The sequence below is a fragment of the Spea bombifrons genome, chromosome 9, assembly GCF_027358695.1.
Source record: "Spea bombifrons isolate aSpeBom1 chromosome 9, aSpeBom1.2.pri, whole genome shotgun sequence".
NCBI classification, from domain to species: domain Eukaryota; kingdom Metazoa; phylum Chordata; class Amphibia; order Anura; family Pelobatidae; genus Spea; species Spea bombifrons.
The window spans coordinates 23,014,453-23,031,302 of NC_071095.1; the positions used below are offsets into that span (position 1 = coordinate 23,014,453).

The window sequence follows — 16,850 nt, forward strand, 5'->3', positions numbered from 1 at the left end:
TGGCCTCTGTATAACACCCGCTGCTGCCATCTAACCCCTCATTACACAAAATGTGCGATGCGTTACAGCCGGAGTTTCACCGTGAACGAGCGGCCCCCCGGGAGTACGACTGGCCCCTTACTAAACAATCTACCCCACAAACTCCAATGCAACAGGACCATGGCTCTTGTGGTTGGTTGGCATCTTATAGACACAATTAAAATCAACTGCCTCAATCTGCTTTGTACGCTTCACTGGTTAGCCGGGAGTGTGAGTGGAGAGTAGAAGAGAAGCCGGTGGTGGTGTGGATGAGTGATGTGTAAGCAGTGATTGGGGAAAGTGAGTGAGCTGTGTGAGTGAGCAGGGAGTGAGGTAGGTGAGGCCGCCTCGCCGGGAGTGAGCGCTGCTGAGTGTGTGTGCGCTGGAGGAGGCGGAGCGTGTGCTGCCGTAGCCCCGCCCTGGTCTGTGCGGGGTGGGGGCGTGCTGGGGGAGGAGCAGTCTCCGGCCTGGCTGGGTGAGGATGCTCAGGAGCTTCGGATCTGCCTCCTGCCCTAACTGTGAGTAACCCGCGTGCGATCTGCCCCGACAGGCACACTCCCTGGGGTTAGGTGCCCTCCCTGCCCACTTGTAGCTGCTTTTGCCTCAGTTCCTGCTGCCCCCCGGTGTCTGTGCCCCCTCTACACAAACTTCTCGTTTCTCTGCGTCTCTGCATCTTATTACCCCATTCTTATTCGGTGCCCTGGGGCAGGAGATGCAAACTAGGGGAGTTGGAGGGTTAATGGACCCGTTCACTATGGCAACCCGACCCCTGGCATCTCTGCACAAACTGCAAGTCCCATAATCTGCCAACGGATAATGGGACTTGTAGTCACTCAGAGGCTCAGCAGGGCACCGCGGTGATGGCAGCTTGAGGAGCACAGTGGGTGATTTCAACAACACTTGGGGAAGATTGTGGGAAGTATAAACACTGGTTTGGCGCAACAAGTGGCAGAGGATGATGGGAATGGAAGTTTGTCTCTAGGGATCGGTGTAGTTGATGGTTAGAACATAGCAGTAGGTGTGCATAAGCACGAGATGGATGATTGTGGTTGCAGTACAACCACTGCTGGTGAAGGATGATGGGAGTTGTAGTCTATATGATATATCTATACCCGTGAGCTAGTTGCAGGGATCCGTGTTCAGCCATGCGCTGGTTAACGTGCCTGCTGCCGCGTGAGGTTTATTGATCTCACCTGATGGCTCTTTGGGGTATTTAAGGCTGATGCAGTTTTTTTGCCCTGGGGCGATGGGGTAATTGTTTGTCCTATTAACGCAGGCTTGTAGGATGGCTGATATGACATTGCTGGGGGTAGACCTGGGGTCCCCCATCTACAGCCATGAGGAGATATTTGGGGAAGGACTTCCAGACTGGGTAAGGCTGCCCACGGAGAGGTGGTAACTGGTAGCAGCCGACATATGGATACATACATGGGCTGGGGCCCCTGGGTACTGCCAGGTTGAGGAATGTAGATTATGCTACATGGTAGCTAGGGCAGCTCCGTCAGTCTGTAGAATGGCTGGCGAGTGGGGTATCTGCTTTTAGCCCGTGGCCAGTGCCGGTGGCTGGAAGTTGCCCAGGTGGCCCCTGTCGGCCGTCGTGCTGCCTCCACCCCTACACCCTTCCCAGAAACACATTCCTCGGATCCCTGCCCCACCTCCTGGAATCTGAAAACACTAAAATCCTTTCCTTGCCGGCTTTTAGGATCTGCAGAAAAGGGTTCTGGGCTTCTCTCTGGAAAGCACTTGATTGTAAGCTCTGTGGATCAGTGTTTGCTCTTTGGGTCCTGTCAGTTGCTCCATCTGCCCCCTGTCTTTCCAGCTCTTCTCCCCCTCTGTGTTTGTTGCATTTGGGGTATTTTCTTCCACCTCCGACTACTTTCATGTCCCGGCGCTGCTTTCTTTCCCATCAGACTGTCAGCTCTGTGGACTAGATCTCCTCTCTTGATCGCTGAAAGCCCCCCTTCCCAGGTGACAGTGGGAAAGCAGCCGTAAATGCCTCTTCCTGCGGGCTGTTCCCCCTCCTTGGTGCATAGTGGGTTAAGCAGCCCCACAGGGGGTGTTTTTCTGGACGGGAGCGGCAGAAGGTTTGGGGGAGAAGGCGGGTTCCCTGCGTAACGCTCACCCTTTGCTTGCAGGAGGTACCGGCCATGTCCCTGGCCCCCCCGAACAGTAACGATGCCTGTCTGAGTATTGTGCACAGCCTGATGTGCCACCGGCAGGGGGGGGAGAACGAGGGCTTTGCCAAGAGGGCCATCGAGAGTCTGGTGAAGAAGCTGAAGGAGAAGAAAGATGAGCTGGACTCGCTCATCACAGCCATCACCACCAACGGGGTGCACCCCAGCAAGTGTGTCACCATCCAACGCACGCTGGACGGGAGGCTGCAGGTACGCGCGGGCACGGGGCGCCATGCTGGGCACGGGGTCTGGCACATGCTTTAACCCTCCTCTTTCGACCCTCATCCTGTTTGTTAGGGGTAAATTGCTCTTGTTACCCCCCCTGCTCTGTTTGTGCTTCTTGCTCCAGATCTCCAGTACCCCTCCTCCTCATTCTGTTACCCCAAACCAACCCCAAAGTGTTGCATGTATCCTCAAACCCCTGCCCCAGGCTGCACCACCTCCTCTGCATTCTGCCCCTTTTCTCACCCCTCCCCTGCTCATTCTCTGCCCCTGTACCCCCCCCATGTCACCCCATACCCCGGTATCCTAGCCTCTGTGCGTGGAGTCCTAGCCTCCAATTAGCAGCTGGGCCGACGGCTGATGAGTCACTGTCTGGAAGGACTGGGGGGGGGGGTGTTTTGTCTGCCGAGAAGCCTCCAGGGAGAAGGGGGGAAGGAGCAGGCACTTCAAGCTTCTATAAACAGTTTGAAGGAAGACAGCCCGGCAGGCGTGTACTCCGCCCCAGACGTGCGAGCGCCCACTCCGCTAAGGCTGCCTGAGCCACGGGGACTGCCACTAACGCTCTGTCCGGTATAAGCTATTGGCACCGCCAACCGGGTGTTAATTCAGGTAACCCTAAGGCGGGGGTTCCCCGCTGTATACTATGAGTGATCCAGGGTTCTCCTGGCATTGGTGTGGGTGGGGGGTCCATAAGCTGTATAGCCTCTCACAGGGAAGCCCCCGTGACCCCAAGTTATGCCACTGATCAGAAACGTGAATACGCGGCTCATGCCCTTTTTGCCCCTGTCGTCCAGGTGGCGGGCAGGAAAGGCTTCCCTCACGTTATTTACGCCCGGCTGTGGCGCTGGCCGGACCTGCACAAGAACGAGCTGAAACACGTCAAGTTCTGTCAGTTTGCATTCGACCTGAAGTACGACAGCGTGTGCGTCAACCCCTATCACTACGAGCGCGTGGTGTCCCCCGGCATCGGTGAGTGAGCAGCGAGTGGTCGGCGGCGATGGGCTCGGGCACCAGGTGTTGATTGTTGTTCTTTACGGTGTTTTGTGTTTCAGGGCTGACCATCCCGAGCTCTGGTGAGTTGTGCCCCAGGCTGGGGCAGGCATGTCCCACCGACTCCAGCTGTACCCCCTCTCGCCCCGCGCCCTCCGGTTTGTAAATGTCTCTCTCTTACTCCTGCCCGTCTTTCTTCCATATTTGTTTTGTTGTCTGCACCTCTCTGCCTCTGGGGCAATTGCGGCTTCCACGTCATCTCTTCTGTCATCACGCAGCTAGTACCCCGTGCCGCTCCATCAAGGAAGAATATACCCCCGAGTGCGAGATGGATGCCGCCTCCTGCCTCCCGTCGTCCCAGGACCTCCCGCCACCCATCAAACGGGCTCCGCTACCGGCCATGCCCTCTATAGAGTCCTACAGACAGCCGCTGCCAATGCCCAAGAGCCCACAGACTGCCATCGGCATGTACCCCAACATGCCCCACTCGCCTGCAGGTATCTCCTCTCACTCACGCCCATTCTGACCAGAGATCTAGTGATCCGCTTTATAGATCCCTGGCGAGATCCACTCCCTCCCAGAGTATTGTGATTGGTTCTATAGAGGAGATCTCCAGGAGGACACGGCTAGCGGTCCCATGACTGCTGGTTAATACCTGGTCTTTTTCACACAGTGGCTCCCGGTTGCCCTCTTGTCCCGCTCACACATGGTGATGGACTCCAAGTTGCCCCCACCCACCAGCAGATGATGTCCACATCACCCCCTTCCACTCCAGTCCAGAACTCGCAGCAGAACGGGTACCCGTCTCCTCCAAAACAGCCATTCCACAGTGAGTGGCATCATACGCGTGCCCGTCCTATACCCCCCGCGCCGTGCCCGTCCTATACCCCCCGCGCTGTGCCAGTCCTATACCCCCCGCGCCGTGCCCGTCTTATACCCCCCACGCCGTGCGGATTCACCTTTTTTAAACATTACTTTTTGGTGGCTCTCATTTCAGCCTCTTGGACAGGAAGCAGCACCGCGTCATATTCCCCCAACCCACCGCAGCAGAACACCAGGGGCAACCAACAGCCGCCCCTCCACCATGCCAACCAGTACTGTGAGTAATATATATCTATCTTATAGATAACGTCTCTATGTCCCCCTCCTTTTCTGATTGTCCTATGACCTATTCTCAGGGCCGCTCCATCAGAGCCCCCAGCCGTACCAGCACCCAGTCTCCAACCACCCAGGTAAGGGGGTCCTGCAACATGCTGTACGGGCCAGGGGTCTTCTAGGACACCAAGCTGTAACCCTTTTGTTGTCCCCAGGCCCTGAGTTCTGGTGCTCCGTTGCCTACTTCGAGATGGATGTCCAAGTGGGAGAAATATTTAAAGTCCCCGCGAACTGCCCTGTGGTCACGGTGGACGGTTACGTGGACCCCTCCGGAGGCGACCGGTTTTGCCTGGGTCAGCTTTCAAACGTCCATCGCACCGACACGAGCGAGCGAGCGAGGTGAGGCGGTCGGGCGTCTGGGAGGCAGCGTGGGGGTCCGCGTTCTGATCTCTGTATAACGCACTCCCTGCCGGCAGGTTGCACATTGGTAAAGGGGTACAGCTGGAGTGCCGGGGTGAGGGGGACGTCTGGATGAGATGTCTGAGCGACCACGCGGTGTTTGTTCAGAGTTATTACCTGGACAGAGAAGCCGGACGGGCCCCGGGGGACGCCGTTCATAAAATATACCCTGGAGCTTATATAAAGGTAACGTTCCTCTGGTTGCCGTTTCACCAAAGCTTGGTGTCCAAGCGAAGCCTTCCTCCTGAATGTGTCCTCCATTCCTCTCCAGGTGTTTGACCTACGGCAATGCCACCGCCAGATGCAGCAGCAAGCAGCCACGGCACAGGCGGCAGCAGCTGCGCAGGCGGCAGCGGTGGCCGGAACCATCCCTGGCCCGGGCTCCGTCGGAGGAATTGCACCTGCTGTCAGTGAGTATGGGGTGGGGATGGACCTGGCGGCCGGACCACGGAGGGCAATATTTCCAACAATGTGTATAGCCCATGGGGGATGACATGTTGCAGTAGTAAGAGGTCCTAGAGGTTGGGTGCTGGGTGCGGTAATTGGAGGCCTTGGCACATGGAGGGGTCTGCCCCCCTGTGCTGGAGAGCTTGCTGATCCAGCTCTGGTTCCTTCCCCAGGTCTGTCAGCTGCTGCGGGTATCGGCGTGGATGATCTGCGGCGCCTCTGCATCCTGCGACTGAGTTTTGTCAAAGGCTGGGGTCCCGACTACCCGAGGCAAAGTATCAAGCAGACCCCGTGCTGGATCGAGGTCCACCTGCACCGCGCCCTACAGCTCCTGGACGAGGTGCTCCACACGCTGCCCATGGCAGACCCCAATTCCGTGAACTAGAACTGCCTCCTACAAGGGCATAGCCAGCCGGTTCTCTAACAACTATAATAGAGATGCAGGTAGAAACAGAGCTGCCCACCCACCTTACAAGACCCCGCAAACCAGAGGCGGGTCTGGACCATATCATTATTCATCGTAGCAGGGAACTCATCTGCTGCCTACCGCAGACGCCACGAGATCGCCTCCACCGAGAGTCCATCCCCGGTGCTGCTGGAGACCAGAAGTGGGGCGTTATGTGGGTCATCGCGATGTTAGGAGGAGCCAAGGAAAATAACGGTCTGGGCGCATCGGGCGGGCTACTTTGTTTTATTGGAACGATGCTTGGAGATACTTTATGAGGGACAAAAAGACTCCAAGCACTAAACCATTTAGCCTCCGTGGGATCTCTCCCCTCTGGCAGAGAAAGGGTTGATTTCACGCCGTTTAGACGGCCCGTGGCTACCTCAGTCACTGTTATACTTTCCAGGGGGGGCAACGAGTGCCGCGGCAGAAACTCAGATCATGTATGGACGCGGTCAGATGTGTATTTTAGAAAAGGACGCGCGGCTCCGGATTATCATTTTAGAAACACGAAGCCAAAAGCTAAACTCTGCCAAATCTCCTGGACCCAGCAGCCCATGCGCGGCGCTGCAGACTTTTATACCGAGAACGTACTGTTGAGTCTCTTCTAATAAAATATTTATGTATCGTATGTTTGGATGATGTCGTTTCTTCAACACAGCGTGTAATAGAGGGTAATAGGATGAACTCCCCCATCCCAGCGAGGGTGGCTGCCCGGGGGGGTGGGGGTAAAACCTCTGTCCGCTGACTTAACTGCATCTTACGGGAGGGATCAGGGGCAGAGGGAACCCCCTGCAGCCTGGACACAGTGATTGTACAACGCTGCGGAATATCATGGCGCTCTATATATATATATATATATATATATATATATACATCCACAGGAGGGCGCCATCAGTGGCCTAAATGCCATTTAACGATTGGAAGTAAACGCAATTCCCCAATGCATCCACAGGAGGGCGCCATCAGTGGCCTAAATGCCATTTAACGATTGGAAGTAGATGCAATTCCCCAATGCATCCACAGGAGGGCGCCATCAGTGGCCTAAATGCCATTTAACGATTGGAAGTAGACGCAATTCCCCAATGCATCCACAGGAGGGCGCCATCAGTGGCCTAAATGCCATTTAAAGATTGGGAGTAGACGCAATTCCCCAATGCATCCACAGGAGGGCGCCATCAGTGGCCTAAATGCCATTTAACGATTGGAAGTAGACGCAATTCCCCAATGCATCCACAGGAGGGCGCCATCAGTGGCCTAAATGCCATTTAACGATTGGAAGTAGACGCAATTCCCCAATGCATCCACAGGACGGCGCCATCAGTGGCCTAAATGCCATTTAACGATTGGAAGTAGACGCAATTCCCCAATGCATCCACAGGAGGGCGCCATCAGTGGCCTAAATGCCATTTAAGGATTTTAAGTAAAAACAATTCCCCAATGCATCCACAGGACGGCGCCATCAGTTGCCTAAATGCCATTTAACGTTTAGAAGTAAACGCAATTCCCCAATGCATCCACAGGAGGGCGCCATCAGTTGCTTCTAATCGTTAAATGGCATTTAGGCCACTGATGGCGCCCTCCTGTGGATGCATTAGGGAATTGCGTTTACTTCCAATCGTTAAATGGCATTTAGGCCACTGATGGCGCCTTCCTGTGGATGCATTGGGGAATTGCGTTTACTTCCAATCGTTAAGTGGCATTTAGGCCACTGATGGCGCCCTCCTGTGGATGCATTGGGGAATTGCGTTTACTTCCAATCGTTAAGTGGCATTTAGGCCACTGATGGCGCCCTCCTGTGGATGCATTGGGGAATTGCGTTTACTTCCAATCGTTAAGTGGCATTTAGGCCACTGATGGCGCCCTCCTGTGGATGCATTGGGGAATTGCGTTTACTTCCAATCGTTGAGTGGCATTTAGGCCACTGATGGCGCCCTCCTGTGGATGCATTGGGGAATTGAGTTTACTTCCAATCGTTAAATGGCATTTAGGCAACTGATGGCGCCCTCCTGTGGATGCATTGGGGAATTGCGTTTACTTCCAATCGTTAAATGGCATTTAGGCAACTGATGGTGCCCTCCTGTGGATGCATTGGGGAATTGCGTTTACTTCTAATCGTTAAATGGCATTGAAGCCAGAGCTGTTCTCAACTTAGTCATTGAATTGGTGAAGCAGGAACTGCTGTGAGTCACATTGAGTGAACTGATGAATCGGTTCATGAATCGGTTCATGAATCGGTTCATTTCAATTAATCACTTGAAATGAACCGATTCACTCTACTGATCCGAATGCTCAGATTGATGGGATTTACAGTCCACAGCAGAGCTTTTTGAACAGCCTGATAAGGAAATAGGGAGGCTCTGCTGACGTCATCACGCCGCCGAGAACTCAGTTTCCCGCCGTACATAGAAACAATCTTCCGACTCGTTTGAATGACATCAGTTCCGGCAGGTGGCTGGCAGCGTGATGTCGATTCCGCCGAGTGGTTGGCAACGGGATGGCGGTGTCGCCGGGGCGAGCTGTGTTCGCAGAGGACCTGCTGGAGCTGCTCAAATCGGCCGTGAAACAGCTGGACTCCCATGTGCACACGGTGAGGTGAGGGGATCCCCAAACACAAGGGTGCATCGCCAGCAAGGGCCACATACCCAGAGTCACGGGGCCTCAGATATCTTGCATGAAGCCAGTGACCCCCCCCCAAACATCCTGCATAAAAACTGTGATCCCCCCCTAGATATTTTGGACACCAGATACCCTGCATAAAACCTGTGATCCCTCTAGATATTGGGGACCCCAGATGCCCTCCATGAAGCCTGTGACCCCCCAGATATTGGGGGCCCCAGATACCCTGCATGAAGCCAGTGACTCCCCCATTTAGACAACTGATGGCACCATCCTGTGGAAGTATTGTGTCATTACGTTTACTTCTAATCATTAAATGACATTGAAGCCAGAGCTGTTCTTAACTGAGTCATTGAATTGGTGAAGCAGGAACTGCTGTGAGTCACATTGAGTGAACCGATGAATCGGTTCATGAATCGATTCATTTCAATGAATCACTTGAAATGAACCGATTCACTCTACTGGTCCGAATGCTCAGATAGATGGGATTTACAGTCCACAGCAGAGGCTTTTGAACAGCCTGATAAGGAAGTAGGGCGGGTCTGCTGACGTAATCACGCCGCCGAGAACTCCGTTTCCCGCCGTACATAGCAACGATCTTCCGACTCGTTTGAATGACATCATTTCCGGCGGGTGGTTGGCAGCGAGACGTCTATTCCGCCGAGTGATTGGCAACGGGATGGCGGTGTCGCCGGGGCGGGATGTGTTCGCAGAGGGTCTGCTGGAGCTGCTCAAACCGGCCGTGAAACAGCTGGACTCCCATGTGCACGCCGTGAGGTGCGGGGATCCCCAAACACAAGGGTGCATCGCCAGCAAGGGCCACATACCCAGAGTCACGGGCCTCAGATATCTTGCATGAAGCCAGTGACCCCCCCCATATCCTGCAAAAAACTGAGTGATATTGGGGACCCCAGATGCCCTCCACGAAGCCTGCAAACCCCCCCTAGATATTGGGGAGCCCAGATAGCCTGTATGAAACTGGGGGCCCTGTTATCCCTAAAATGAGGGAATCCCAATACACTATAAACAGGGGGCCGCGGCGGCAGCTGTCGTCTAACCCAGGTGGTTGCAGCGACACCGGCATAAAGGAGCAGAGAATGTTAAACCCAAAACTCGGGGGGGCGATCACGGAACCTGGATAAGGGCCATCCCTGAAACCCAGCGCATGCCACAGGGGTCCATTTTATTCGCTAAGTGGGGAGTTGGCTGAAGAGTCCCCAATTCGCTGCCCCTGATAAATGCTTGGATGGCCCTGCATAAAGCATGTTTCTATCAGTGAGATTTCTTCGGTCTCCTCACTGCTTGATCTATACATTATACAGGGCCGGCCGTGAGAGCAGGAAGATGCAGTGACAGCTCTCCTCTCTGTTCCGAATCCCGTATCTGAACCTTCGTGCCGATTCTAACCGATTACTTTTCCTCCTTGCAGAGAGAGCCAAGTGGACCTCCGGGAACACATTGATAGTCTAGCCTCCGGTGAGTGCCCTCGGTGCCCAGCGCCGGGTGTGGATTGGTTGTGGGTGGTTCAGTAAGCCGGTGGAGGGGTCTGTGTTTACTGTGTCTGCTCTGTGTTATGATCTGGTGAGCGGAGACAATGTCTGGCCAGCCGCTTCCTCACCTTTCTTGTACGGTCACGCCAGAACATGCACCCAATCTTCTCATTCCAGAACTCTGCAAGATTAACGAGGACCAGAAGGTGGCTCTAGACTTGGACCCGTACGTGAAGAAGCTGCTGAATGCCAGACGCCGGGTGGTCTTGGTCAACAATATCCTGCAGAATGCACAGGTAACGAGGGGAAAGAAGAGGAAGAGCTGGGGGGTAAAAGTATGTTTAGATACATCAGAGAGCAGACTTGTGATGTTGGGCGGCGTTTGGGTAACATCAGGGTGTTGTGGTGGCAACGCACGTGTCTTTGTTCTTCCAGGAACGTCTTAGGCGCCTCAACCATAGCGTGGCCAAGGAGACGGCTCGGAGGAGAGCGATGCTGGATTCCCACCACCCTCCGGCATCACCCAATAAATGATCCTTGAGGTGGACTTCTTTTGGAGCTGAGCTCTTTCTTCTACCGTTGCAAGATGAGATTCCAGGCAGCCCGGGTGTGCGGAGTAGCTCCACGTCCACTCTTCAGGGGCCAAAGTCAACATGTAGCCAGCCCATGGGCCTGCGACGCCAAAAATCTCTGCGCTGCACTAAGAGGGAAATCCTCTGTTCCAATGCATGAAACGTCCTCCCGTAACACCTTGTTCCTTGTTGCCATGGCGATAGAGAGGCTGACGTCACCTTTGTCGGGCTGACAGCCCGGTGCTCTGAGAACCGGCTGTAAGTTTCTACTTCTCCCGTTTATTGATTATAACGTCTGTGTCCGTCCTTGCTTCGCGGTATTAAGTAGCCCTTGCTTTAGAATGTGACGTTCTCACACTAGCGATTGCCTTAGTTTTCCCCCAAATCGCTGTGGCCTGAACATGGAAGGGAATTTTTGGGGGCTTCCACGACGGGGCGAAGTTATACGTAAAGCCTTCTTTCCTGGAGCCGGCTCCCACGGCTGCCGCCGTCTGTACTCCTGCGACGCTGTTCATCCTGCACCGGCTGACGCTTGGATGTCCGCTTGTGTTTCTCGATTGTATTTCCAATAAATGTTATTCAGTGAACGAGTGTCCCGTCCCGTCTGTCCCGCAGGTCTAAGCAGCCGGTCCGTACGGAAGTCATGTGTCGGGCTGTGATCACGGGCTCCTCGATCCGTCGGTGGCAGGTGTGCGATGACCACTAGTCCGATGTCACAGCCACCCAGGGCAGGCGCTTAATGAGTTAACCCGGCGGGGGGTAACTGGGGCTAATACCCTTTTAAGGCAAGTAGTGGCATCCAAATAACTCCCATCACTTTCAGTATAATGAGACCGGGCCGAGGCTTTGCTGGCCGCATTAGACAGGTCACTGCGGTCGGTCCCGGAGATCCCGCATACACTGAATATTTAGATCATTTTTAATATATTCCCCTCCCCCGCCTCGTAGTTTTTATAATTCTGTTCCTTTTGTGACTTTAACAAAAAGTATAATTTTCCTCGCTCCGCGGCTCCCAGTCCTGTGATTTAAAAGCCCTTTAACGTGGACTCTCTGGTGTAAGAGCTGTCTCTGAATCGCTGCCGCTTTTTACCGCGCGCGCTCAGCCGGACGCCCGAATACTCTCAGCAAATGAATGTCTCTTCCGCATGGCTGCCTCTTCTCATCTGGCTTTGAAATGTTTCCGCGCTCTTCAGCGATTAGGATCTATTCATCAAATCAAATTCTTTCTGCGCCCCAAAATATCCCCCCGAAGAGGAAGACTGGGTCTGGATTTCTAAGCACGTTATCCTTGGTGCTGAAAATGCGCGCTTTTGGTAAATTCAGCCTTTGCATGTAAATTAATCCAAACCCGAGCTCGGGCCGGCTGCCCCGGCACGGCTCCCAATTACCGGTGGTCTATCGATAGCCCTGCTTGACCATAGGTTGTTCACAGGGGGCTCTTCTCCCATTCAACCTTTTTTGCCTGTGGCAACAAAAAAAAAGAGGCCGCTCTTTGAAAATGGTGTTAGATACAGTACGTGTTCTCCCAGAGGAGGAGGTATGGTATAATTTGACAGCGGGGCCACAGTATCAGGTGCTGATGGCAAAAGGACTCATCATATGCCCCAATCTAACGGAGGAGGCTGGACAGAGATATCAGATGTAGCGCCATTGTACGCCATAGTGCTGCATGTTTGGGTCCCAATTATTAGTATTGGAGAGAGTGTTTAATAAAAGTGACCTTGTGGGTGTCTCGGAGGAGGTGGTAATGGGCAGGGCCTGGTACAGACGGTGTACTGATCCCTTGGGAGTCGGTATGACTCCCGGTTACAGGAAGTAAGGGCTGCATGCGTTAGTGCTGGCAAGTTGTTTATATGGTAGTTTTTATTTCAATAAAGTTTGTAGAAAAAAAAATCTGCCGTAGTACAGTTCTACGGAAGGCGGATGAGCTCAGCTATTGGTTGTTGAGCTGTCCGCTAAGGTGCCGCATCCCAGAAGCGATGCTAGGATTGGCGGAGCTCTACGAGTGGAGGCGGGAGCTCAATCTCCTAGGCTCTGATTGAGCAAAGAGCCGGCCCATATAACCAATAACCTAGGCGATTGTTGGCCTGGTGTCGTTACCTCGAGGAGCGAGCGGGGTTTCATTGTAAGGAAGTTTGTAGCACGGAGAACGGGGAAATGAGGTGAGTCGGGGTTCTGGGGAGTTCGAGGGGTGAGGAAGAGACGGGAGCCTGCAGGGCCGGAGAGGTTAGGGGCCTGCACCCCGGCTCATAGCTGAGAAGCAACCTGTACCCCAGAGCTTGCACTCAAACCGGGGATAAACCAGGCAGCATATATCTTTATTTCAAGTCCAGTATTCTGGCCTTAAGCCCCAGAGTTTACACTCTAATGGGCTTGTAACAATCCTAATTCATATATCGTTATACTGTAGGCTGTGTTCCGACCCTGTGCCCCAGAGCTTGCACTTAAATGGGGGTTACAACAGTCTAATTCATATCTCCTTATACAATGGGCAGTGTTTCGGCTCTGTGCCCCAGAGCTTGCACTCTAATTCATGTGTCGTTATGCAGTGCACTGTGTTCGTATGATTTGTGTACCGTACTCTACTTCGCTGGGTTAATCCCGGTGTTCCGGTCCTTCCCGGTAATCTTTTGTTTGCGTAACTTTCTTGTATTCTTTTTTTCTCCCCAGGGGTGAACGAGGACGTGGCCGGGGGCGCTTTGGCTCCAGAGTTGGTCCCGGCACAGGGTGATTATGAGAAATGTTTTTTTTTTGTTTGTTTCCCGGATAGGAAATTGCATGTTTCTTTTGTAATTATACAGAATCTGGAGATTGTCTCCCAAATCTCACAGAGGCTGCAGGCTTATTGTACCGGCTGTGTCTCCTCCCACGTGGAGACTGTCCAGAGAAAGCTGCTTTGTCCTCCCCAGTTCTAGCATGATGTAAAATGTATATTGGCTTCATGGACTCTGGCGCATATTACTGGAGATAGAGGTTAATCTCCCGTGTTCTGGCTCTACTGAAAGCATTTAGGAGGAGCTCTAGAGAAGGAAGTGTACTTAAGTATGCTTCCTGTCCATGTTTATTATTTAATAAATGCTGTTCCTCGAGGCTCTTGGCACGCTTGAGCTGGTGCATTGAAGATGCTGTAAAGCCTCCTTTTGGTTGGCCATGTCTTCAATTTAGGACCTGAATCCCTGCTTTAAATCTCGATGATGTCATTTAACACGTTCTAGAAGCCGGTAAACGGGATTAGACCCTTCTCCCAGGCACTAGCTGTGCGGCCGCTCGGGAATTCTTAAAACCACTGTGCTGAAATAACTCGGCTCGGGGCTTCGTTCCGCAGGGGATGCCGGGGGCAGCGGCTGATACAGGAGCTCAGCTTGGGGGGCTTCAGTGATATTGTTCAGTGTCTGAAGGGATGAAGACCCTCGGTGTTGAGGGCTTTAATATGAAGTCTTGTTTAAGTGATGCTCTTGGTTGATCTGCGTTCAGTGGCTGACGTTCTTCTTCTGTTTCCAGTTTCAGGCCTTTTGTCCCGCACATCCCTTTCGACTTCCATGTGGTAAGCGTGTTATATTGTCTGTGAGTGCCCGTGTGCTGTAGGGTCAGGCCCCTATCTCATCCGTGTTCTTGGCTCTCTTTAGTGTGAGATGGCGTTCCCCCGAGTAAAACCTGCTCCAGACGAGACCCTCTTCAGCGAAGCCCTCCTGAAACGCAACCAAGACCTGGCCCCCACCCCAACTGAACAGGTGCCCTCACCTTGAAAATAACCCATTCAGTTGTCTTTTACCGATGATTGACGTTACAATAAACTCACGTTTGCTTTTTATGTCTTTAGGCCTCTATTCTCTCCCTTGTAACAAAGATTAATAACGTTATTGACAACCTGATTGTGGCCCCTGGAAACTTCGAAGTGGTAAGTGATGCGTTCTCGCTGTGTTGTCTCCTCTATGCAGTGTTTGGAAGGTGACCAGGTCCGGTTCAGATTCAGGGGCACGTTATAAATGCCCCGTGTCTGATATCACAAAAGCAATTGTGCTTTTTCGGATGTTATACCTGTAACTCCATCCCCAGCTTGAGCTTTGGTTTTTCTTCTCTTCCAGCAAATTGAAGAGGTGCGACAGGTGGGGTCCTACAAGAAAGGAACTATGACCACAGGACACAACGTAGCAGATCTGGTTGTCATCCTTAAGATCCTGCCCACACGTACGTTCTACGTTCTAGATTTGTTCTTTCCCTGTAGCGGAGTGTCTGTTGCTGGTCTCTGAAGGAGTCTTTTTATTGCCTTTCAGTGGAAGCTGTGTCTGCCCTGGGAATGAAGGTTGTTGAGACTCTGAGAGCTCAAGACCCAGCTGAAGGTGAGTAACGTTGAAGCTTCTCCCGCTGGGTGTTGCTGGCCCGTATCCGCTCTCTTTTGGGTTTACTCATCTCCTGTGTGTGTTTTCAGTGTTGACGATGCTAACTAACGAGACTGGTTTCGAGATCAGCTCTGCAGATGCAACAGTGAAGATCCTGATCACCACCGTTCCCCCAAATCTCCGAAAGCTGGACTCAGAGCTTCACTGTAAGTGTGCCGTTTCCTCCAGGCTGGGTGTCTACCATCCGAGCGGCCGAAATAATGCGATATCTCTTCTTTCCTCGTAGTGGACATCAAAGTCCTTCACAGCGCTCTAGCAGCCATCAGACACGCTCGCTGGTTTGAGGAGAATGCCTCACATTCCACGTAAGTAGCTTTATATATTACGAATCCGGCCCCTTAGTTTTAAAGCAAACCACACGTAATACTAGGTCCGTTATAGGCATGTTATAAGGCAAGCTGCACCTGGCTGCCCACGCAGCACATTTCATAATGAAACCTTCTGCAATCTGTTATTTGTTCCTCCCGCTGAACGGGTGCCCTCACCCCAAGCCCTTTCATGGTGCCGCCTTCCAAGAGCGGCGACCACGTTGGTGTCAGGTGGTCTCAGGCTCGCCAGTCCATTTGTAAAGCACCATACCTGTGCGCCTCGTTCTCTATTAAAATGTGCGGTTGCCCCATTGTATGGAATATGATGGCGCTGTATAAAAAAAGAACAACTACTTTAACACTTCATACTAACTTATGGCTTTTCTTTCCAGAGTGAAGGTCCTGATCCGTCTGCTGAAAGACTTGAGGAGCCGATTCCCTGGGTTTGAGCCTCTAACCCCGTGGATCTTGGACCTCCTGGTACGTGTCTCTTTAATAAAATCATAATAAAGGTTTCTGCTCCCACATGATGCTAATAAACCCCTTTTCTCTCACCCTTCAGGGGCACTATGCTGTAATGAACAATCCCTCCAGGCAGCCCCTGCCGGTGAACGTGGCGTACAGGCGCTGCCTACAGATGCTGGCTGCCGGCCTCTTCCTTCCAGGATCTGTAGGAATCACCGACCCGTGTGAGAGCGGGAACTTCCGGGTCCACACAGTCATGACTCTAGAGCAGCAGGTGAGAATTACCGATCGCTGACAGTTTGTTCCCAGGTGAAAAATCGTGAGACGTTGATCTATAAGCAGTCCCCCTCGTTGTGTGGGGTTCATGCTGTACAGTCTTAGTTTTTAAGGGTAGAAGGTACTCTGTCCCCCTCAACGAGGTGAGTAGAGCGTGAATGAGCCGTAACCTTTCTTTTCCAGGACATGGTGTGTTACACGGCTCAGACGCTGGTCCGAATCCTGTCTCACGGAGGCTACAGGAAGATTCTGGGGCTGGAGGGTGATGCCAGCTGTGAGTACGAAACCTTTTGTGGTAACTTGTCCTTCAAGTGTCCGATCTATAGTCCTTTTACTAACAAGCTCCCCTCCGCCGCAGCTCTTGCCTCTGAGATGTCCACGTGGGATGGTGTTATTGTGACTCCCTCGGAGAAGGCATACGAGAGGCCACCAGAGAAGAAGGAAGGAGAGGAGGATGACAACCCAGATATTCCAGAAGGAGCCGAGGAGGAGGAAAATATGGAGACACAAGAGTAACCTGTGAAAAGGTGACTTTATTTGATCTGTCTAGGAACTTGTTTGCAGGATTCTCCAGGCCCTTGAGCCAGATGGGCGCAAGCTGTCCCTGAGGGCTTTGTTGGAACCAAGACGTCCTGTTTCTTTTTTGTCATAATTTGTCTTTTTAAAGATTGTCTAGTGACGTATTTATACAGTGTTTCTCCCCTCAGGTGCTGTTGTTTTTGGACGCCTCCAGCTGGCCCGTGTGGCTCGGATAATAGGTCTATTTCAGGACCGCTCATCACCAAGTTTCTGTGTTCTTCCTTGTAATGTGCTTTGTTTTATATACTGTAGCAACTGTTTTTTGAATATAATAAATGTTTATTTCCCCTC

At 52.7% G+C, this 16,850-nt stretch overlaps 3 protein-coding genes across 6 annotated transcripts; all 3 read left to right on the forward strand.

The window, feature by feature from the left end:
• Positions 1-449: 449 nt before the first annotated feature.
• LOC128505048 (mothers against decapentaplegic homolog 4-like) lies at positions 450-6,004 on the forward strand. 4 transcript variants are annotated; one of them, XM_053475334.1, is made up of 12 exons: positions 450-536; positions 2,154-2,402; positions 3,209-3,383; positions 3,467-3,562; positions 3,683-3,901; positions 4,078-4,233; positions 4,402-4,503; positions 4,583-4,636; positions 4,715-4,898; positions 4,976-5,144; positions 5,230-5,368; positions 5,579-6,004. In XM_053475334.1, the coding sequence occupies exons 2-12, from the start codon at positions 2,166-2,168 to the stop codon at positions 5,788-5,790; spliced, it is 1,743 nt and encodes a 580-aa protein (XP_053331309.1). In that variant the 5' UTR covers positions 450-536; positions 2,154-2,165; the 3' UTR covers positions 5,791-6,004. The 4 variants fall into 4 exon arrangements, with proteins under 4 accessions (XP_053331309.1, XP_053331313.1, XP_053331312.1 ...); XM_053475338.1 differs by having other exon boundaries at positions 3,467-3,487; XM_053475337.1 differs by having other exon boundaries at positions 3,209-3,382; positions 3,451-3,487.
• A 3,082-nt stretch (positions 6,005-9,086) lies between these two features.
• On the forward strand, positions 9,087-11,118 carry SNAPIN (SNAP associated protein). Its single transcript, XM_053474945.1, has 4 exons — positions 9,087-9,246; positions 9,899-9,945; positions 10,137-10,255; positions 10,395-11,118. The coding sequence occupies exons 1-4, from the start codon at positions 9,149-9,151 to the stop codon at positions 10,491-10,493; spliced, it is 363 nt and encodes a 120-aa protein (XP_053330920.1). The 5' UTR covers positions 9,087-9,148; the 3' UTR covers positions 10,494-11,118.
• A 1,437-nt stretch (positions 11,119-12,555) lies between these two features.
• Positions 12,556-16,850, forward strand: ILF2 (interleukin enhancer binding factor 2). The gene is made up of 14 exons (XM_053474648.1): positions 12,556-12,693; positions 13,202-13,258; positions 14,033-14,075; positions 14,158-14,262; positions 14,352-14,429; positions 14,617-14,719; positions 14,806-14,871; positions 14,961-15,077; positions 15,158-15,236; positions 15,632-15,719; positions 15,802-15,978; positions 16,164-16,254; positions 16,339-16,507; positions 16,688-16,850. Exons 1-13 carry the CDS (start codon positions 12,689-12,691, stop codon positions 16,494-16,496), a joined length of 1,167 nt encoding a protein of 388 aa, XP_053330623.1. The 5' UTR covers positions 12,556-12,688; the 3' UTR covers positions 16,497-16,507; positions 16,688-16,850.

Excerpts from the sequence above, each read along its gene's own strand:
- SNAPIN (XM_053474945.1), top strand. The coding sequence starts at position 9,149 with ATGGCGGTGTCGCCGGGGCGGGATGTGTTCGCAGAGGGTCTGCTGGAG. Across the intron at positions 9,946-10,136 it reads CATTGATAGTCTAGCCTCCG|AACTCTGCAAGATTAACGAG; the intron begins GTGAGTGCCCTC and ends TTCTCATTCCAG. Across the intron at positions 10,256-10,394 it reads ATATCCTGCAGAATGCACAG|GAACGTCTTAGGCGCCTCAA; the intron begins GTAACGAGGGGA and ends TTGTTCTTCCAG.
- ILF2 (XM_053474648.1), top strand. Across the intron at positions 14,263-14,351 it reads CCCCCACCCCAACTGAACAG|GCCTCTATTCTCTCCCTTGT; the intron begins GTGCCCTCACCT and ends TTATGTCTTTAG. Across the intron at positions 15,078-15,157 it reads GCTGGACTCAGAGCTTCACT|TGGACATCAAAGTCCTTCAC; the intron begins GTAAGTGTGCCG and ends CTTTCCTCGTAG.
- LOC128505048 (XM_053475334.1), top strand. The coding sequence starts at position 2,166 with ATGTCCCTGGCCCCCCCGAACAGTAACGATGCCTGTCTGAGTATTGTG. Across the intron at positions 3,384-3,466 it reads CGTGGTGTCCCCCGGCATCG|GGCTGACCATCCCGAGCTCT; the intron begins GTGAGTGAGCAG and ends TTTGTGTTTCAG. Across the intron at positions 4,637-4,714 it reads CCCAGTCTCCAACCACCCAG|GCCCTGAGTTCTGGTGCTCC; the intron begins GTAAGGGGGTCC and ends TGTTGTCCCCAG.